General features: G+C 42.9%; 1 protein-coding gene across 1 annotated transcript in view; it reads right to left on the bottom strand.

Moving 5' to 3' along the window:
- Positions 1-22,937, bottom strand: part of LOC126109775 (natterin-4-like) — a 78,539-nt gene that overhangs the window by 19,614 nt on the left and 35,988 nt on the right. The window contains exon 2 of the mRNA XM_049914829.1: positions 14,943-15,139. Within this exon, the coding sequence (XP_049770786.1) occupies positions 14,943-15,139 (197 nt within the window). The remainder of the gene's footprint in view (positions 1-14,942; positions 15,140-22,937) is intronic.

Raw genomic sequence — 22,937 nt, 5'->3', positions numbered from 1 at the left:
TACTCACTATGCAGGCAAACCTCTGCAGAGGGAAAATACCACACTGTGCATGTAGCCAGTATCAAAACAAAATAACCACATGATGTTTTGGTACGAAACCGTTTTTTGCATTTTGTAATGAGGTATATTACAGCAAGGCAAACCTACGTTTCTAGCGTTTGTAGACTTAGAGAAAGCTTTTGACAATGTTGACTGGAATACTCTCTTGCAAATTCTGAAGGTGGTGGGGGTAAAATACAGGGAGCGAAAGGCTATTTACAATTTGTACAGAAAGCAGATGACAGTTATAAGAGTCGAGGGACATGAAAGGGAAGCAGTGGTTGGGAAGGGAGTGAGACAGGGTTGTAGCCTCTCCCCGATGTTATTCAATCTGTATATTGAGCAAGCAGTGAAGGAATCAAAAGAAAAGTTCGGAAGACGTATTAAAATCCATGGAGAATAAATAAAAACTTTGAGGTTCGCATATGACATTGTAATTCTGTCATAGGACCTGGAAGAGCAGCTGAACGGAATGGACAGTGTCTTGAAAGGAGGGTATAAGATGAACATCAACAAAAGCAAAACGAGGATAATCGAATGTAGTCGAATTAAGTCTGGTGATGCTGAGGGAATTAGAGTAGGAAAGGAGACACTTAAAATAGTGAAAGAGTTTTGCTATTTGGGGAGCAAAATAACTGATGATGGTCGAAGTAGAGAGGATATATAATGTAGACTGGCAATGGGAAGGAAAGCATTTCTGAAGAAGAGAAATTTGTTAACATCGAGTATTGATTTAAGTGTCAGGAAGTCTTTTCTGAAAGTATTTGTATCGATTGTAGCCATCTATGGAAGTGAAACATGGACGATAAATAGTTTAGACCAGAAGAGAATAGAAGCTTTCGAAATGTGGTGCTACAGAAGAATGCTGAGGATTAGATGGGTAGATCACATAACTAATGAGGAGGTATTGAATAGATTTGGGGAGAAGAGGAGTTTGTGGCACAACTTGACTAGAAGAAGGGATCGGTTGGTAGGACATGTTCTGAGGCATCAAGCGATCACCAGTTTAGTACTGGAGGGCAGCGTGGAGGGTAAAAATCGTAGAGGGAGACCAAGAGATGAATACACTAAGCAGATTCAGTAGGATGTAGGCTGCAGTAGGTACTGGGAGATGAAGAAGCTTGCACAGGATAGAGTAGCATGGAGAGCTGCATCAAACCAGTCTCAGGACTGAAGACCACAACAACAACAAGAATGGGGCACAAACCTTAATCCTACACATACTGTCTCCAGTGCTGAATTCCGAGATTGGTTTGCACTAGTACGCTATTCTCCTTCTGTCTGCCTTCTTCTTCATTTTCACTTACGCAGTGCATCTCACATGTACGTATAGGGTGAGTCACGAAGATATGCACATAGTTTAATAAGTTACTCTACAAGTAAAATTAAAGAAAAAAGTTCATATAAACACAGGTCTACAAATATTTAGTTATAGAGTTACGACTAATGAAAGATTTTGCATGAAATTTAGCAACTCGATACTATGAAGCCTTCGCAGAACTATACGCGGTTAAAGTAAAGAACGATTTCCATTTACTTTGTTGTTATTGGTCTGATGAATCTAATAAAACATGTCCCCAGACGTGTACCTGCAGTAGTTTTCCAGGACAATTAGAGAAGCAAAGATAATTATACAAGTACATTTGTTTACTTCCCATTAAGAACGTAGAAACGTTTATGTCGTTATTGACAACCGTTAGTGAACTGTTTCAGTCGTTCCCTAACCTCGAAACGAGTTAGTTTTCTATTTTGTTCAGTGAAACAACATAATAACAACAGTGCATTTAAGTGAAATCACATAGTTGTAGTTTGTTGATTATTTATGAAATAGAGATGCCTTCCAAATTTACGACAGAGCAATACACCGATATGGTGTTTATTTATGGCAAATGTGATGATAATGCTACGGCTCCAGTTAACGAATATGACGTACATTATCCTACCCGGAGGATTCTGAATGTACGAACCATTAGTGGAGTGTTTCGAATGTTACAGAAGACCAGAACGAGCGCTCGATACGTGAAGACGATGATGAGGATATTATGGATGCTGTTCAACTTAGACCGGTTACCAGTACACGACATATTTCTCAACGATAAGGCATTTCACAATCTAAGTTATGGTGTGCGCTGAAATACAATAATTTCTAATTTTTATCGTAAACAAAAAGTGCATCATTTATATCCGGAAGATCCTGCCCATGCTTGGAGTTGTGCAGCTGGTTAAATACTAATCTGCAGTTACACAAACGCATTTTATTTACTGATGGGGCACAGTTTACTCGAGATAGTGTAAAAAATTTATATAAATAGCAATTATGGGCTGAAGCAAACCAACATGCAACGGAGTAACTCGGTTTCCAGGGCGATTTAACATAAATGGTGGCGTGCTATAATCAACACATACTGTATGGGGCTATTCGTTTTCCTAGGACGTCTAACTGGCGAGACGTACTTACAATTCCTTCAAGACGAAATGCCCCGCTTGCTCGAAGATGTTCCACTTGCTACGTGACTGCAAATGTATTTTCAACATAACGGCGCGCCTCCACAGTTCGCCAATGCCATTACTACATTTTTAAATGAACATTTTACCCAGAAATAGATTCGTCGTCGTGCTAGACGTCTATGGCCACCCAAATCTGCCGATTTAACACCAATGGATTTTTGTGTATGGGGCTGAATGAAAGACATAGTTTAAGAGGACAAAATACACGTGAGGCGTTACTTGCACGCATTATCAGTGCAATAGACGAAATTAAGAACAACCCTGTGAAACTGAAACGAGCAACAATATCTGTTCATAGGCGTCCAGCTAAATGAATTAAACTCGGTGGAGACATTTTTGAATATTTATTGTGAATGTATTGTGAAATTTTAGGTACACTGTACAATTTCCGTAACAATGAGTTTTGGTTTTTCCGGTGTAACATGAATTCACGTGTGCTATGGTATTAATAAAAGCAGATTATCTGCCACATTCATACACTTTGAGTTAACGTTATTACCGCCATTTTTCCAAACCTAAATTCTCTACAATTTCTGTTGAAAACTTTCTGCAGTTGTCTGGAATTTAAAAAAACGAATTGGGCCAAACAGTTAATAAACTAAATATTTTACTAAATTACTTCTTTGCTTCTCTGGATGTTCTTGAAAACTACTGCAGATACACGTCTGGGACATGTTTTATTAGATTCACCAGATCAGTAACAACAAAATAAATGGAAATCGTGCTTTACTTTAACCTCGTACATTTTTGTGATGGCTTCGTACTAGCGAAGTTGCTAAATTTCAGGCAAAATCTTTTACTAGCGCTAACTCCGTAACCAAACATTTGCGGACCTATGTATATATGAACTTTTTTCTTTAGTTTTACTTGTAGAATAACATATTATAATATTTGCATATCTTCGTGAATCATCCTGACTCACTGATTCATCATCGCTCAGCTTAAACCGCAAAGGATAGAAACTTGGAATTTGGACACAGTGTTGATCTTATACTGTAAGTGTCACATAAAAAGAAATTTTTCGGAATTGCACCTTTAACTGGGTGAAATAGGATATGAAAAGTTTTTGAATACGTATTGCCATTAACGCAATTTTGGAGTAAGACCTACGAAAACTGGTATTTGGTTTCTTCGTCTGAAATGAATAAATATGTCTTTCAGCATTTTTTGGAAATTTAACCCCTATGCAAATGAAGTATTGGGTGACAGACATTTTATAAATATAAGCCATTATGAAAAAATTACAAAATTATTTTACAGCAACGTGTATGAAAACTAGTATTTGACTCTTGAGTACAATTAAAAAAATAATTGTTTCATTGTTTTTAGAAATCCAACCCCTATGGGCGTGAAATAGTGAATGAAAAATTTTATGTAATTATTACATTATGAAAGCATTTTTAATATAAATCCTAGAAAATTTGTATTTGGTTTCTTAGTCAGAAAAAGAACGTGTATCACTGTTTCTTGAAATTCAACCTCGAAGGGGATGAAATAGGGCCAGACTCATCCAGTGACTCACCGTCGCCCAGCCTAAAACGCTAAGGGTAGAATGTTGAAATTGGGAGACCGTTGATCGTTTAAGAAGGGACTGTTCGAGATTCCACTGCCGGGGGTTGAAATAAGGGGTTAAATGCTTTTTAAAGATATGTCGCTACTACGACAATCAGGAACTATTAAAATTTGGCTTTGGTTCATCAGTCAGATGTACAAAAGTATGTGTTTCAGCATTTTTGGACATTCAGCCACAAAGGGGGTAAATGATGGGTGAATGTTTCTTTGAAAATAAATCATTATTAAAGAATTACTAAAGCACTTTTGAAGCTACTCCTATGTACATTGGTGTATGACCTCTCGTTTGAAAAGAAAAACACGTGATTCAGTGTTCCTGTAAATTCAGCGCCCTAAGGCAGTGAAATAGGCAATGGAAAGTTTTATGAAATTATTTCATTATGAAAGCATTTTCAAAGCGAAATCTGCAAAAAATTGTGTTTGGCTTCTCTGATAGAAATAAAAAGAACATGTGCTTCATTATTTTTGGAAATACAGGCCCTAAGTAGGTGTGGTAGGGTATGGAAATTTTAACCTAAATACTCGGTTATATTAAAGAATTTCTAAATGTAAAACTATGAAAAGTTTCACTTTTTGGTTAGATATGAAGGGGATGTAAGTTCCTATGGAACTATCACAACAAGAACTCAAAAGGCATGACTAACAAAAACCATGGGCTCCAGTTACCAGAATTGCTTCTTGGTCAGATGTACATTCGGAAAAGACATTGCTTCTATGGCCTTAACCGGCGTGAAAAATTTGAAGGTGACAACATAAAAATTCTGTTAAAGAAAAACAAAAAAAAAGAAAAGTCTGAGCAGTCCACACTGTCTATGTGAGGGAAGCGGAGGGCATTAAGCTGGTCATAGATTATCTGATGCATGTGCAATATCTTTGGATGTCGCCAGCAACTTTTTACCTCGATAGCTCCTTGTTTCATCTTTGTTGTTGTGTCATAAAACGTCTCCTATGAGATTGCCCCCACACAGACCTGGTTTCCTGTACTGCTCTGAGCACCTCTACATTGAGTAACTGCGTCTCTCTTGCTGATTTTCCGTTTGTAGCTACATATCCCAGGGCTTCTAGTCAGCTTCTTTCTTCCTACGTCCCTGTTTCACAACTGTGTGGGGCCACACGCTAAACAAATGCTTTCATGGTCCGTTTCTGCATTTCCAGAGTCTTCCTCAGATTAAATGTAATTTTAGCCTGCCGTGTTCGGCTCACAATTTCTTTCAGGTTTCCGCCATTCCTCATGATCCTGCTTAAAATAATAATAATAATAATGATAATAAATTCCTCTATCTATAATAATAAATTCCTCTACCACTTCTAGCTCCAGTTTTCAGTTCTTATTCTTAAAGGTTCATACTGGTCTTCGGTCCTGCTTGTTTATCCTGATTATAGAACATCCTTTAGACTGTGTTGAACACTTCTTCCGATTTCGTGGCCACAGCAATGTCATTTGCGCAACATATAAAGTCTATCTTCTGCTCATTAATTTTGATCCCAACCTAAATAGTTCCACGGATATGGCCGATAGATTGTTACAAGGGGAGGCCGGCAATTGTGAAATTCAGATTCGATTCATACTGCGCATAATAAAAGCTCATGGCTAGAGGTGTAATGTGGCAAAGCACCAAGATGCACTTCTCAGCCGTTGTCGAGAAAATCGACAGTTAAAAGAAACCGTTGCGGTGAAATACTCTCTAAGGGTAAAAGTTTTCTGCAGCGTCGTGATGCAGCGGTAAGCACTGGGGCTCGTAATCCGAAGGTCGCCGGATCGAATCCTGAACCATTCAACCGTTTTTTTAGTATTTGTTTTTTGTAATTCAAATATATATATATATATATATATATATATATATATATATATATATAATTCCCGGCCATGAGTTGCAACCATTATGCATATAATAAGTTGTTGAAAGTCGTTTGTCGTGGAAAAACTGGCGACTTAGAACATCATTATGTTTTCCCAAAACAAAGTTGTATTTCACAAAGGTTATTAATTGTCTTCATAATGTTAACCACGTATAGTTAACGAAAGACGTAGAAACAATATTCCGAAACGAATACGTATAGCGTAAGTCAAACGTTCGAATTAGAATAGAGACCCCACGAACACAAATTTGCTGTGGCAGGTATGAAATATAAACTCCGTTACTCGCTCGTTACACTTGAAGGACAGATGTTGATGGGCCGAAACGAGCCGCCGCATAATAGCGTAGTTGCGTGCCAACTTCGAAAGAAGGTAGATGCGGTCCCTAGCGCAACTTGTAACATCGTCGAAAATCAGTGCGGATGGGAGAGCTATGGTACACCCTGTTAAACAAACGGAAAAATGGAGGCGGTACAATTGGAGAGCGATCCGCCTTCACCAACATGCATAAGCAATTCATTAATATATATATTACAAAAAAATAATAATAAAAATAAATTGCATGGCGCGAGATTCGATCCGGCGACCTTCGGATTACAAACTCCAGCGCTTACCGCTGCGCCACAACGCTGTAGAAAATCATTAAGCGTAGAGAGTATTTCACCGCAAACGTTTCTTTTAACTGTCGATTTTCTCGACAACGGCTGAGAAGTGCTTCTTGGTGCTTTGCCACATGACACCTCTGGCCATGAGCTTTTATTATGCGCTGTATGAATCGAATCTGAATTTCACAATTGGCGGCCTCCCCTTGTTAGATGTAAGCATCGAATGTAAGAGGAGAAAGAGTAGATACACCACCGCACACCTTTTCTAATTTTTGCTTCTTGTTCCTGATGAAAATTCCTAATCTCAGCCACTTCGTTCTTATAGAATCTGATTGTCACTCCTGTTTCTTTTTCTTTTACACCGGATTTCTTCCATCTGAACGTCTCCTGACATAGAATTCGTGTTAGTATTTTTGCTAGCGTGACTTGTTAAACTGATAATTCTGTAATTTTCACAACTGTCAGCATCTGATTCCTTTGAAACTGGAATTACTATATTCTTCTTGAAGTCCGAGAGCATTTCGCCTCTCTCCTGCATCTTTCTCACCAGATGAAACAGTTTTGACATACTCTGCTCTCCCAAGGCTATCTGTAGTTCTAACGGAATTTTGTATATTCTTGGTGTCTTATTTCGATTTAGGTCTTTCATTGCTCTGTCAAATTCTTCAAGCAGTATCATATCTCCCATCTCATCTTCGTTTACGTACTCCTCCATTTCCATAATATTGCCATCAACTTCACCGCCCTAGCTTTAGGACTGGTTTCCCAACTGAGCTCTTGATATTTACACTGTTGGTTCTATTTTGTCTAAAGGTCTCTTTAATATTCCTGCACTGAGTCAGTAAAAAGGAGCTGTGAGACGGTATTACGAAGTTTCTCATTACTTTTGTCACCGCAGTGTAAATAAAGGACGACAGTGAATTAGTTTGTAACGGATACGAAGCCCAAACTACGATAGTGATTCTACGGGGGTCGTTCAATACGTAATGCTCCACATTTCTTTCTCAGAACGTATTTATTGTTAAGACTCAGAATTTGGTCACGATATACACTACTGACCATTAAAATTGCTACACCACGAAGATGATGTGTTACAGACGCGAAATTTAACCGACAGGAAGAAGATGCTGTGATACGCAAATGAGTAGCTTTTCACAGCATTCACACAAGGTAGGCGCCGGCGTTGCCTGGTGAAACCTTGTTGTGATGCCTCGTGTAAGGACGAGAAATGCGTACCATCACGTTTCCGACTTTGATAAGGGTAGGACTGCAGCCTATCGCGATTGCGGTTTATGATATCGCGACATTGCTGCTCGCGTTGGTCAAGATCCAATGACTGTTAGCAGAATATGGAATCGGTGGGTTCAAGAGCGTCCTGGATCCCAACTGCCTCGTATCACTAGCAGTCGAGATGACAGGCATTTAGCCGCATGGCTGTAACGGATCGTGCAGCCACGTCTCGATCCGTGAGCCAACAGATGGGGACGTTTGCAAGACAACAACTATCTGTACGAACAGTTCGACGACGTTTGCAGCAGTATGGACTGTCAGCTCGGAGACCATGGCTGCGGTTACCCTTGACGCTGCATCATAAACAGGAGCGCCTGCGATGGTGTACTCAACGACGAACCTGTTTGCACGTATGGCAAAACGTCATTTCTTCCGATGAATCCAGGTTCTGTTAACAGCATCATGATGCTCGCATCCGTGTTTGGCGACATCGCGGTGAACGCTCATTGGAAGCGTGTATTCGTCATCACCGTACTGGCGTATCACGCGGCGTGATGGTATAGGGTGCCATTGGTTAAACGTCTCGGTCACCTCTTGTTCGCATTGACAGCACTTTGAACAGTGGACATCACGTTTCAGATTCATTACGACCCGTGGGTCCACCCTTCATTCGCTCCCTGCAAAACCCTACATTTCAGCAGGATAATGCACGACCGCATGTTGCAGGTCGCGTACGGGCCTTTCTGGATACAGAAAATGTTCGCCTGCTGCACTGGCCAGCACATTCTCCAGATCTCTTACCAATTGAAAACGTCTGGTCAACGGTAGTCGAGCAACTGGCTCGTCACAAAACGCCAGTCACTACTCTTGATCAACTGTGGTATCGTGTTGAAGCTGCATGGGCAGCTGTACCTGTACACGCCATCCAAGCTCTGTTTGAGTCAATGCCCAGGCGTATCAAGGCCGTTATTAAGGCCAGAGGTGGTTGTTCTGGGTACTGATTTCTCAGGATCTATGCACCCAAGTTGGGTGAAAGTATAATCTCATGTGAGTTCTAGTATAATATATTTGTCCCATGAATACCCATTTATCATCTGCATTTCGTCTTGGTGTAGAAATTTTAATGGCCAGTAGTGTACATCAGCATGTCCTGTCTATATCCTATTTTTCTAAGTACTCTCCATCACATTCTATGGCTGTAAGCCAACAGCTCGGAAGAGCATATTTACCTGCTGTTAGAAGCTCTTGTCCTATAGGCGTAGCCATGTTTTCACTGCATAACTGACACTCTCGTCATCTTCATAGTGGCTTCCCCGTAGAGAATCTCAGCGGCCCCTCGTCCGCCGCTCGTGGTCTCGCGGTAGCGTTCTCGCTTCCCGAGCACGGGGTCCCGGGTTCGATTCCCGGCGGGGTCAGGAATTTTCACCTGCCTCGAGATGACTGGGTGTTTGTGTTGTCCTCATCATTTCATCATCATCCAGGAAAGTGGCGAAATTGGACTGAGCAAAGATTGGGTAATTGTACGGGCGCTGATAACCACGCAGTTGAGCGCCCCACAAACCAAACATCATCATCATCATCAGCGGCCCCTCAAAACGCTCCACCAATTCAGATGAAATGGCCTATCTTTGAATCTTTTAGTCTCCTGTGAGCATCAGTGAAACCCATCGTGAGCACCTCTTTGAATATCCAAGAGTCTCGATCACTGCAGACACACTTTCAATACTCACCGAAAACTGTAGAGCCAACTGTTGAGTTCTGAGCCGGCCGGAGTGGCCACGCGGTTCAAGGCGCTACAGTCTGGAACCGCGCTATCGCTACGGTCGCAGGTTGGAATCCTGCCTCGGGCATGTATGTGCGTGATGTCCTTCGGTTAGTTATGTTTAAGTAGTTCTGAGTACTAGGGCACTGATGACCTTCCGAAGTTAAGTCCCATAGTGCTCAGAGCCAATGGAACCATTTTTTTGTTGAGTTCTGATGTCCCGATCAGCACAAATAATGGCATCCGCACGATTCAGCATGTCTGGAGTGTAAGTAGGCTGTTTATGTTTTCTTATTGGCAACGTTACGTTGCGCTCTGTTTGAATATCACTGGCTGTGCTGTGTGCAGTCTGTGGTTAGTTTGCATTGTTGTCTGCCATTGTAGTGTTGGGCAGCTGGATGTTAACAGCGCGTAGCGTAGCGCAGTTGGAGGTGAGCCGCCAGCAGTGGTGGATGTGGGGAAGTGAGATGGCGGATTTTTGAGAGTGGATGATCTGGACGTGTGTCCATCAGAAACAGTACATTTGTAAGAATGGATGTCATGAATTGCCATATATATTTTGACTTTTGAACACTATTAAGATAAATACATTGTTTGTTCTCTATCAAAATCTTTCATTTGCTAACTATGCCTATCAGTAGTTAGTGCCTTCAGTAGTCTGAATCTTTTATTTAGCTGGCAGTAGTGGCGCTCGCTGTATTGCAGTAGTTCGAGTAACGAAGATTTTTGTGAGGTAAGTGATTTGCGACAGGCATAGGTTAATGTTAGCCAGGGCCATTCTTTTGTAGGGATTATTAAAAGTCAGATTGCGTTGCGTTAAAACTATCGTGTGTTAGTTTAGTGTTGATCAGAATAAATAAAGGGCGAAATGTCTGAGTAAGTTCAGTTCTGCTCAGCTGTTTGAAAATCAAATAATGTAAGAGGTTTATCAGCACAGTAATTCATTAATTTTTCTAAGGGGACGTTTCAGGAGCAGTGGTTGTGACAGGACGTCCTGAGCGTGGCTGATCACAGAGCTCTGTTTCTGCATTCCCTGCATGGACCAACTGTAGTTCTGTCAACTGCAACATCGTCATACACTGCACAGAAAAGTTTATGGACGCTCATCGCGGTTTCTTTTTCTGAACACGAGCATTCAATAACAGCATGCTGCTTGTAATGTCAGCCATACGTGGACGCCATTTTGAAGCTGTACTACGGCTCTGCCATCTGGAAGCACAGTTCGAAACTTCACCGGCGCACATAACGAACATCACATCTGAAGCACCAACATTGACGTTTGTCTATGTACGAGGAACACTCCAAAAGAAATCCACACAATTTTTTTTTAATCCATCTTTTATTCTACATGTTTGAAAGTTTTACACTGTGTAGATACATGCTTTAGAAAAAATATTTTCATTTCTCCACATAATTTCCATCCCTCTCATCTGCGCCGGCCTCAGTGGCCGAGCAGTTCTAGGCGCTTCAGTCTGGAACCGCGCGACCCCTACGGTCGCTGGTTCGGATCCTGCCTCGGGCATGGATGTGTGTGATGTCCTTAGGTTAGTTAGGTTTAAGTAGTTCTAAGTTCTAGGGGACTGATGACCTCAGATGTTAAGTCCCATAGAGCTCAGAGCCATTTGAACCTCTCATCTGCCTTACGCCGTCTTGGAACCAGCGTCTGTATACCCGCACGGTAAAATTGTGGACCAACCTGTTGGAGCCACTGTTTGGCAGCTTGCACAAGGGAGACATCATCTTCAAACCTTGTTCCACGAAAAGAGTCTTTCAGTTTCCCAAAGAGATGATAGCCACGTGGAGTCAGGTCAGGACTGTAAGGCGGGTGTTTCAGTGTTGTCCATCCGAGTTTTGTGATCGCTTCCACGGTTTTTTGACTGGCATGTGGCCGTGCATTATCGTGCAACAGCAAAACATCCTGCTTTTGCCGATGTGGTCGAACACGACTCAGTCGAGCTTGACGTTTCTTCAGTGTCGTCATATATGCATCAGAATTTATGGTGGTTCCACTTGGCATGATGTCCACAAGCAACAGTCCTTCGGGTTCGAAAAACACCGAAGCCATAACTTTTCCAGCAGAAGGTGTGGTTTTAATTATTTTGCATGATGTCACTCCTCTGATTGCCTCTTCGTCTTTGGTGAAAAATAATGGAGCCATGTTTCATTACCTGTCACAATTCTTCCAAAATATTCATCTCCACCATTTTCCTACTGTTCCAAAAGTTCGCTGCATACCGTTTCACTTGTTTCTTTGTGAGCCACTGTCTACATCCTGGCACAAACCTTTCTTAACGCCAACACTTTCAGTATTCTGCAAACACTTCCTTCCCCTACCCCAAAGTAGCGTGACAATTCGTTCACTGTGACGCGTCTGTCAGCAGTCACCAATTCGTTAACTCTCTGCACATTGTCTGGAGTGTGTGCAGTACGAGACCTGCCGCTGCGAGGACAGTCCTCAATATTGCCGTGCCCGCTTTCATCACGTAACCTGGTTGCCCACCGACTAACTGTACTGCGATAGATAGCAGCATCTTCGTACACCTTTTTCAGCCTCTTCTGGCTGTTTCCCACTGTCTCGTTTTCACAACACAGGAATTCTATGACAGCATGTTGAAATTGTAAACGATGTTTTTCAGATAATCATTAAGTGGTTCTCTGCAAATGGGTTCTCCTTAAACTTTGACAAAACACAGTATATACAGTTCCACACAGTAAATGGAATGACACCATTAATTAATATAGACTTCGATCAGGAATCGGTAGCTAAGGTAGAATATTCAAAATTTCTAGGTGCATGCATTGATGAGGGGTTGAACTGGAAGAAACACATGGAGGTTCTACTGAAACGTTTGAGTTCAGCTACTTATGCTATTTAGGGTCAATGCAAATTTTGGAGATATACATCTCAGTAAATTAGCTTACCACGCCTATTTTCATTCTCTGCTTTCGTATGGCATCATATTCTGGGGTAACTCATCATTGAGTAAAAGAAAGAGTATTCATTGCACAAAAGCGTGTAATCAGAATAATTGCTGGAGCTCATCCAAGATCAGCCTGCAGACACTTATTTAAAGAGCTAGAGATCTTCACTGTAGCCTCGCAACGTTCAGTTGCGTGTTGTAACAAACAGCTGCGACATCGCGTTTCTACAGAATGACCTGCCAACTTTGCTCGGAAATGTCCCACTGGAAACGCGTCGACGTATGTGGTACCAGCATGATGGTGCACCTGCACATTCCGCAATTAGCACAAGGCTGACCCTTGACAGGATGTTCGACGGGCGTTTCATAGGACGTGGAGGACGTATAAATTGGCCAGTCCGTTCTCCAGATCTTACACCTCTGGACTTCTTTCTGTGGGGTACGTTAAAGGAGAATGTGTATCGTGATGTGCCTACAACCCCAGAGGATATGAAACAACGTATTGTGGCAGCCTGCGGCGACATTACACCAGATGTACTGCGGTGTTTACGACATTCATTCATTACGCCAGAGATTGCAATTGTGTGCAGCAAATGATGGCCACCACATTGAACATCTATTGGCCTGACATGTCGGGACACACTCTGTTCCACTCCGTAATTGAAAACGGAAACTACGTGTGTACTTATACCTCACACCTCACGGTAATGTAAATGTGCGTCAGTGAAAAAGACCAATAAAAAGGTGTTAGCATGTGGACGTAATGTGCTGTTCCAGTCTCTTTTGTATCTAAGGTCCATCACCGTTCCCTACGTAATTCGGTGCTCTCCGATACACACGATCGAACAGCGGAGGAGTGGTACTGAAGCGTCAACTTTAGGTTACAATATCTCCGGATTTAATTAACATTTTACAATGCAACAAACGGCACTGATTACGTATTTGTTTATATGTTCAGATGTGCTAACAAAACTAACGGGATTCCATTTTAAAAAAACGTATGTTTGTGTTAAAAAACATACTTCCGTGCATTTTTTTATGGTTTGTATTAACCAATTACACTAGCCCCTCTCCTCACGTTCGGTCTGTAGAATCGATTCGTCAGTATTTGATGTGGTTTACGAAATATATCCAGCGGTAATGTTAGGTGACTCACCCTGTATATATATATATATATATATATATATATATATATATATATATATATACTTATGAAATTTGTTATTGACAATCCGAACGAATTAAAAAGTAATAGCAGTGTGCATGGCTGCAACACTAGGAGAAATGACGATCTTCACTACTCAAGGTTAAATCTAACTTTGGCTCAGAAGGGGGTAAATTGGCTGGCTCTGAGCACTATGGGACTCAACTGCAGTGGTCATCAGTCCCCTAGAACTTAGAACTACTTAAACCTAACCAACCTAAGGACATCACACACATCCATGCCCGAGGCAGGATTCGAACCTGCGACCGTAGCCTAGAACCGCAAGGCCACCCCGGCCGGCAGGTGGTAAATTATGCTGCCACAAAAGTCCTTTGTCACTTGCTTAATAGCATCAAAAGTCTGACAGATAGCCATATAATCATTTAAAAGGAAATTAAAAGAATTTCTTTATGGCAACTCCTTCTACTCATTAGATGAATTTTTGGATATAGTAAGTAGGTAATTTCCCCAATACCCACAAAACAAAATTAAAAATATTGAGTGCCATGCAATATTTTGTGTAATGTAATACCTTGTATAGGCACCTTTTATTAACCTGACACGTTCCACATGATTACGAAGTGTCGTATTCATGATCTATGGAACAAGTACTAATCTAATCTAATATAATCTTCTGACGAACGTCAAGTGTAGCAGCCATCTTGAAGACATGCTGTGACGGCGCCACTCACGGGAACAGGTTGAACTAAGTTTGACAACAAGCGGGAAGGAAGTATCTACACCCTGTAAAACTTTCACAGAAGCAGAATGAAAACTGTATTTTTACAAAAGTAGTGTGCATTTCTTTTAGATTGACCCTTGTATATTAATGGCTTTTTAAAATAATGTGGCCGCGCGGGATTAGCCGAGCGGTCTCAGGCGCTGCAATCAAGGACTGTTCAGCTGAGCCCGGCGGGGGTTCGAATCCTCCCTCGGGCATGTGTGTGTGTTTGTCCTTACAATAATTTACATTAAGTAGTGTGTACGCTTAGGGACTGATGATCTTAGCACTTAAGTCCCATAAGATTTCACACACATATGAACATTTTTTTGAATTTTTTAAAATAATATGGGGCGTTACCAATTCAACGATCCTCTCAGAATACCACGAACAACAATAAAACGGCGGAAGGTTTTACATTTAGGCAATATATGTGTGGTATTTCTCTCCTCTGAAAACAGATATTGAAAAGCTGGCTGAGTCTGAAATCAGATTTCTGGCATGTGTGCGAAGTGGGCTCACCTCAAAGGCGGTCTTGAAGAGTTCCTGGCCGTTGTGGGGCACGTACGCGCCGCCCTTCTTTGGAACCACCTTGGCCGGCAGCAGGTCACCTGCGTGGTGAGCCCTTCCGACGTACACGGGGGCGCCGTCCTTGTCGTGGCCCGCCATCACCGCGCCATGGGGGACGTGTCCGCCCCTGCACACCTGCCAGAAGTAAGCTGCGGGACAGAGACAACACGGCGTCACGTCGGATCCTTCTGCCTCGAACTTCCTGGCAGACCGTATCACCGCACACTCCGCTGCAGAGTGAAAATCTCATTCTGGAAACATCCCCCAGGCTGTGGCTAAGCCATGAATCCCAAATATCTTTCCCTGCAGGAATGCTACTTCTACAAGGTTTGCAAGAGAGCCCCTGTGAAGTTTGGCAGGTAGGAGACGAGATAATGGCAGAAGTAAAGCTGTGAGGACGGGTCGTGACTCGTGCTTTGGTAGCTCAGTTGGTAGAGCACTTTCCCGTGAAAGGCCAAGATCCCAAGCTCGACTCTCGGTCTGGGACACAATTTTAATCTCCCACGAAGTTTCATATCAGCGCACACTCCGCTGCAGAGTGAAAATCTCATTACGGAAACATCCCCGGGCTGTAGCTAAGCCGTGTCTCCGCAATATCCTTTCCTCCAGGAGTGCTAGTCTTGCAAGTTTCGCAGGGCGTCTTCTGTGAAGTTTGGAAGGTAGAACAAGAAGAAATGGCAGAATTAGAGCTGTGAGGAGGGGTCGTGAGTCGCGCTCGGGCAGCTCACTTGGTACAGCGCTTGCACGTGAAAGGAAAAGGTCCCGAGCTCGACTCTCGGTCTCGCAGACAATTTTAATCTGCCAGGAAGTGGCACTCATCCGCTGCAGAGTGAAGATCTCATTCTGGAAACATCCCTCAGGCTGTGGCAAAGCCATGTCTCCGAAGTATCCTTTCTTCCAGGAGTGCTAGTCTTGCAAGGTTCGTAGAAGAGCTTCTGTGAAGTTTGGAAGGTAGAACAAGCGGAACAGGCAGAAGTAAAACTGTGAGGACAAGTCGTAAGTTGTGCTTGGGTAGCTCAATTGGCAGAGCGCTTGCCCTTGAAAGGCAAAGGTCCCGAGCTCGAATCTCGCTCTGGGACACAATTTTAATCTGCCAGTAAGTTACTTATCAGCACACACCCGACAGCAGAGTGAAGATCTCATTCTGGAAACATCCCCCAGGCTGTGAAAGAACCATGTCTCCGAAACATCCTTTCTTCCAGAAGTGCTAGTCTTGCAAGGTTCGCAGGAGAGCTTCTGTGAAGTCTGGAAGGTAGAACAAGCGGATCGGGCGGAAGTAGAGCTGTGAGGACGGGTCGTGAGTCGTGCTTGGGAAGTTCAGTTGGTAGAGCCCTTGTTGGCGATAGCCCAAGGTCGTAAGTTCGAATCTCGATTCGGCACACAATTTTAATCTGCCAGGAAGTTTCATATCAGCGCACACTCCGCTGCAGAGTGAAAATCTCATTCTGGAAACACCCCCCAGGCGGTGGCTAGTCCATGTCTCCGAGATATCCTTTCTTCCAGTACTGCTAGTCTTGCAAGGTTCGCAGTAGAGCTTCTGTGAAGTTTGCAAGGTAGAACAAGAAGAACTGGCAGAATTAGAGCTGTGAGGAGGGGTCGTGAGTCGTGCTTGGGTAGTTCAGTTGGTAGAACGCTTGCTTACGAAAGGCAAACGTCCCGAGGTTAAGTCTCGGTCCAGGACACAATTTTAATCTGCCACGAAGTTTCATATCAGCGCACACCCCACAGCAGAGTGAAAATCGCATTCTGGAAACATCCCTCAGGCTGTGTCTAAGCCATGTCTTCGAAATATCCTTTCTTCCAGAAGTTCTTGTCTTGCAAGGTTTGCAGTAGAGCTTCTATGAAGTTTGGAAGGTAGAACAAGGGGAACTGGAAGACATAAAGCTGTGAGGATGGGTTGTGAGTCATGCTTGGGTAGTTCAGTTGGTAGAGCGCTTGCCCATGAAAGGCAAAGGCCCCAAGCTCGACTCTCGGTCTGGGACACAATTTTAATTTGCCACAAGTTTCTTATCATCGCACACCTCTCTGCAGAGTGAAAATCGCATTCTGGAAACATCCCCCAGGCTGTGGTTAAACCATGTCTCCGAAATATCCTTTCTTCCGGGAGTGCTAGTCTTGGAAGGTTCGCAGGAGAGCTTCTGTGAAGTTTGGAACGTAGAACAAGCGGAACTGGTAGAAGTAAGGCTGTGAAGACGGGGTGTGACTCGTGCTTTGGTAGCTCAGATGGTAGAGCGCTTGCCCTTGAAAGGCAAAGGTCCCGAGCTCGAGTCTCGGTCCGGGACACAATTTTAATCCGCCAGGAAGTTTCTTATCAGCCCACACTCCGCTGCAGAGTGAAAATCTCATTCTGGAAACATCCCCCAGGCGGTGACTAATCCATGGCTCCGAAATATCCTTTCTTCCAGGAGTGCTAGTCATGCATGGTTCGTAGGAGAGCTTCTGTGAAGTTTGGAGTGTAGAACAAGCGCAACTGGCAGAAGTAAAGCTGTGAGGACAGTTCGTGAGTTCAGGTGGTAGAGCCCTTGTTGGAGGAAGGCAAAGGTCCCGATTTCGATTCTCGGTCCGGCACACAGTTTTAATCTGCCAGGAAGTTTCTTATCATCGCACACTCCGCTGCAGAGTGAAAATTTTATTCGGGAGACCTCTCATCTTTGAGATTGTCCAGATCGAAACAAGTATCAATGACAGTGATGCGGTCGTGACAGCAATGATTACTAAAGGCCAAAGGACAAATAAATTACATAAAACAGTCGGTTATGTCACTTCTCAATGAGGAACTTGAAACTTTCAGCGCAGGTCAGGAGCATGTGGAGGAACTTTGGCGCCAATTTAAAAGTATACTTGACCGCTCACTGAATAGACATATACAGAGTAGTACAGTTTACAATGGAAGTGAATCTCCGTGGTATATAGTCAGTGTAAAGAATCTTCTACAGAAACAGAGATTACTGCAAGATAGGTGTAAAACAAAACGCAGATCTATAGATAGAGAGATGGTGAATGAAAAGCTTTTAACTGTCAAGAAAGCAATGCGTGATTCCATCGATGACTACTGTAGCAGAATATAGTCAGGTGATCTTTCACAGAACCCAAAGAAATTCTGGTCGTATGTAAAGGCACCAAAGAGTGTACACTCCCTAGCGACTGAGATCAAAATGGTTCAAATGGCTCTGAGCACTATGGGACTTAAACATCTGAGGCCATCAGTCCCCTAGAACTACTTAAATCCAACTACCCTACGGACATCACACACATCCACTCCCGAGGCAGGATTCGAACCTCCGACCGTAGCGGACGCGCGGTTCGACACAGAAGCGCCTAGAACCGCTCGGCCACACCTGCCGGCAGCGAATGAGACAGAAACTGTAACTGAGCGTAGCAAAGCTAATGCTGAAATGCTTAATAGCGTTTTCAAACGTACCTTTACAAAGGAAAACCCAGAACTGCTCCAATTTAATCCTCGTGCCACTGAAAATTTGACTGAAATAAGTATTGGTGTCAGTGGTGCTTATAAACAGCTAAAATTGTTAAAACTGGACAAAGCTCCAGTGCCTGATAGGATCCCTGTCAGATTCTATGCCGAATTTGCGACTGATTTAGCCCCACTACTCACTATGATTTATCGTAGATCCCTCGAACAAAAAACTGTGCCCAGTTCTTGGAAAAAAGTCGCAGATCACTCCCGTCTACAGCAAAGGTACTAGAAGTGATCCACAAAATTACCATCCAAAATCTTTGACATTGATATGTTTTTGAATCTTACGACACACTCTGAGCTCAAACATAATGAGGTATCTTGAACAGAATGAGTTCCTTACTGCCAACCAGCATGGTTTTCAAAAACGTCGATCATGTGAAAATCCAACTTGCACTTTTCCCCAAATGACGTATTGAAAGACTTGGATCAAGACAACCAGGTAGAAACACTGTTTCCTGATTTCCTAAAAGCATTTGCCTCAGTACAGCGCGTACGCTTATTGTCAAAAGTACCATCATATAGGATATCAATTGAAATTCGTGACTGGATTGAGGTCTCTTTGGTAGGGAGGACACAGTATATTGCCGGCCGCGGTGGTCTCGCGGTTCTAGGCGCGCAGTCCGGAAACGCTCGACTGCTACGGTCGCAGGTTCGAATCCTGCCTCGGGCATGGATGTGTGTGATGTCCTTAGGTTAGTTAGGTTTAAGTAGTTCTAAGTTCTAGGGGACTGATGACCACAGCTGTTAAGTCCCATAGTGCTCAGCGCCATTTGAACCATTTTTGACACAGTATATTATTTTGGAAGCACGGTCATGGTGAGATGTAGAAGTAGCTTCGAGTCTGTCCCAGAGAAGTGTGTTTGCACCCTTGCTGTCCATATTATATATTAATGACATTACAGACAATATTAATAGTAAAATCAGGCTTTTTGCAAATGATGCAGTTATTTGTAATGAGGTAGTATCTGAGAGAAGCTGAATAAATATTCAATTAGATCTTCATAAGATTGGTGCAGAGATTGGCATCTTCCTCTAAATTTTCAGAAATGTAGAACTGTGCACTTCACAAAAAGAAAAAAAAACTGGTATCCTAAGACTATCGTATCAACGAGTTGATGTTAGAATCGCCCAACTGGGTGTAACACTCTGTAGGGATATGAAATGGGATAATCACATACGTTCAGTCGTGGACAGACCAGGTGGTTTATTGTTACACTAGTGGGGAAGCACAATCAGTGTACAAGAGGGATTGATTACGAATTATCCGTTCGACCCACCCTAGAATATTACTCAAGTGTGTGAGATCCTACGAGATACGACTAATGGTGGACATGGAACGTATACAGAGAAGGGCTGCCCGAATGGTCACAGGTTTGTTTAATCCATGGGATAGGGTCATAGAGTAACTGAAGAAACTGAACTGGTAGATTCGTGAAGAGAGACGTAAACTATCCCGAAAAAGTCTACTAGCGAAGTTTCAAGAACCGGACGTAAATGATTACTCTGGGGACATACTACAAATGGTTCAAATGGCTCTGAGCACTATGCGGCTTAACTTCTGAGGTCATCAGTCGCCTAGAACTTAGAGCTACTTAAACCTAACTAACCTAAGGACATCACACACATCCATGCCCGAGGCAGGATTCGAACCTGCGACCGTAGCGGTCGCTCGGCTCCAGACTGCAGCGCCTAGAACTGCACAGCCACTCTGGGATATCTCTTATGTATCGCTCACACAGAGATTGCGAGGATAAGATTTGAATAATTACTTCATGCACAGAGCCATTACAACAACCATTCTTCGCACACGCCATATGTGAATGGAATAGGAGGAAACCATAGTAACTGGTATAGTGGGACTTATCCTCTGCCTTGCAGAGTTGTTGTTGTTGTGGTCTTCAGTCCAGAGACTGGTTTGATGCATTTAATACAGAAAACAATGTCCTCCTGAGTAGTCCCCGCCCTGAGATCCGAATGGGGGACTATTTTACCTCTGGAATATTTTACCCAAGAGGACGCCATCATCATTTATCCATACAGTAAAGCTGCATGCCCTGGGTAAAAATTACGGCTTTAGTTTCCCCTTGCCTTCAGCCATTTACAGTACCAGCACAGAGAGGCCGTTTTGGTTAGTGTTGCAAGGCCAGATCAGTCAGTCATCCAGACTGTTGCCCCTGAAACTACTGAAAGGCTGCTGCCCCTCTTCGGGAACCACACGTTCGTCTGGCCTCTCAACAGATACCCCTCCGCTGTGGTTGCACCTACGGTACGGCAATCTGTATTGCTGAGGCACGCAAGCATCCCCACCAACGGCAAGGTCCATGGTTCATGGAGGGTATATTTATAGATGTAGATGTAGACGTACAGATGTATATTCGTCCATTTGTGAGCATCCACAGCGCAGTAATCTGTGTCATACATGAGAGCTCCGTCCGCTCTCCCGTATCAGGGATGTTCCTTCGTGGACGGAAGAAGCTAATCACGTGTGTACTAATTTTAGGTGCCACTGTATCAGCATCAGCTTCGAAATCTGCATCTATATACAGTACTGCATCTACATTTACAACTGGATCTACATCTACAGCAATGCCTTCATCTCAATCTACACTACTACATCTGCATCTACATCTAAATCTACATTACTGGTTGTCACTGTTAGCATTCAACCGCGATTCTTATACATATATTTTAACAACGCGTTTCAAGAGACAATGCTCCCATCATCAGGTTGTAAAATCTATGTCATGAAATTAAACGGACTAAAAAGACACAATACCATCACAAATAGTTGGGAAGTCCATACAGTAAAACTATTTGTGATGGTATTTAGTCTTTTTAGTCCGTTTAATTTCATGGCATAGATTTTACAATCCGATGATGGGAGCATTGTCTCCTGAAACGCGTTGTTAAAATATGTGTATAAGAATCGCGACTGAATGCTAACAGTGATAACCAGTATAACGACAACTGCTACCTCGACTCCATAATGGATTATATTAAATCTACATTTCTCATATCTGAATCTACAGTGGTTGGTCATAAGGCTTTCAGCAAGCACTGGAATTATTAAAAATACGTACAAGGGTCGTTTCAAAAGTCTAGCACGCTACTCATGCGCGAGTGTTATGGTCGCGTGATCAAATGTAAATTCACGACAGATGTGAGCGAGACTTAAGCCGTGCTGGTCGTATCGCGTTTGTTGGTTCGTGTGGCACTGTTGTGAGTAATGCAGTTTTGAAACAGAAACTGAAACCGAATCAGGTGGGATTACGCATGACGACGAGTGTTGCTACATCAAAATCGAATCCCTACGTGGAAAGAATCCAAAGAAAATTCCCAATACTGTGAGAGAGGTGTGTGGGAATAGTTTCGGGGATCGAAGCACACTACCTCACTGACCTGTTCGCTTCCGTGAAGGTCGGGTAAGCACTGAGGAGAACCCACGAAGTGGTGGGCCATCGACTGCAACAAAGAACACCTCTCACTTTACTGTTAGTGGCATTTTGAGAGAGGATCGACGAGCAGCTTATGATGAAATTGTGTTGTTGTTGTTGTGGTCTTCAGTCCTGAGACTGGTTTGATGAAGCTCTCCATGCTACTCTGTCCTGTGCAAGCTTCTCCATCACCCAGTACCTACTGCAACCTACATCCTTCTGAATCTGCTTAGTGTATTCATCTCGTGGTCTCCCTCTACGATTTTTACCCTCTACGCTGCCCTACAATACTAAATTGGTGATCCCTTGATGCCTCAGAACATGTCCTACCAACCGATCCCTTCTTCTAGTCAAGTTGTGCCACAAACTTCTCTTCTCCCCAATCCTATTCAACACCTCCTCATTAGTTATGTGATCTACCCATCTAATCTTCAGCATTCTTCTGTAGCACCACATTTCGAAAGCTTCTATTCTCTTCTTGTCTAAACTATTTATCGTCCATGTTTCACTTCCATACATGGCTACACTCCATACAAATACTTTCAGAAACGACTTCCTGACACTTAAATCTATACTCGATTTTAACAAATTTCTCTTCTTCAGAAACGCTTTCCTTGCCATTGCCAGTCTACATTTTATATCCTCTCTACTTCGACCATCATCAGTTATTTTGCTCCCCAAATAGCAAAACGCCTTTACTACTTTAAGTGTCTCATTTCCTAATCTAATTCCTTCAGCATCACCCGACTTAATTCGACTACATTCCATTATCCTCGTTTTGATTTTGTTGATATTCGTCTTATATCCTCCTTTCAAGACACTGTTCATTCCGTTCAACTGCTCTTCCAAGTCCTTTCCTGTCTCTGACAGAATTACAATGTCATCGGCGAACCTCAAAGTTTTTATTTCTTCTCCATGGATTTTAATACCTACTCCGAATTTTTCTGTTGTTTCCTTCACTGCTAGCTCAACATACAGATTGAATAACATCGGGGAGAGGATACAACCCTGTATCACTCCCTTCCCATCCACTGC

This window comes from Schistocerca cancellata, chromosome 12, assembly GCF_023864275.1.
Source record: "Schistocerca cancellata isolate TAMUIC-IGC-003103 chromosome 12, iqSchCanc2.1, whole genome shotgun sequence".
In the NCBI taxonomy this organism is placed as follows: domain Eukaryota; kingdom Metazoa; phylum Arthropoda; class Insecta; order Orthoptera; family Acrididae; genus Schistocerca; species Schistocerca cancellata.
Note: the sequence above shows the minus strand (reverse complement) of the source record. Positions and strands in the feature narration are given on the sequence as shown.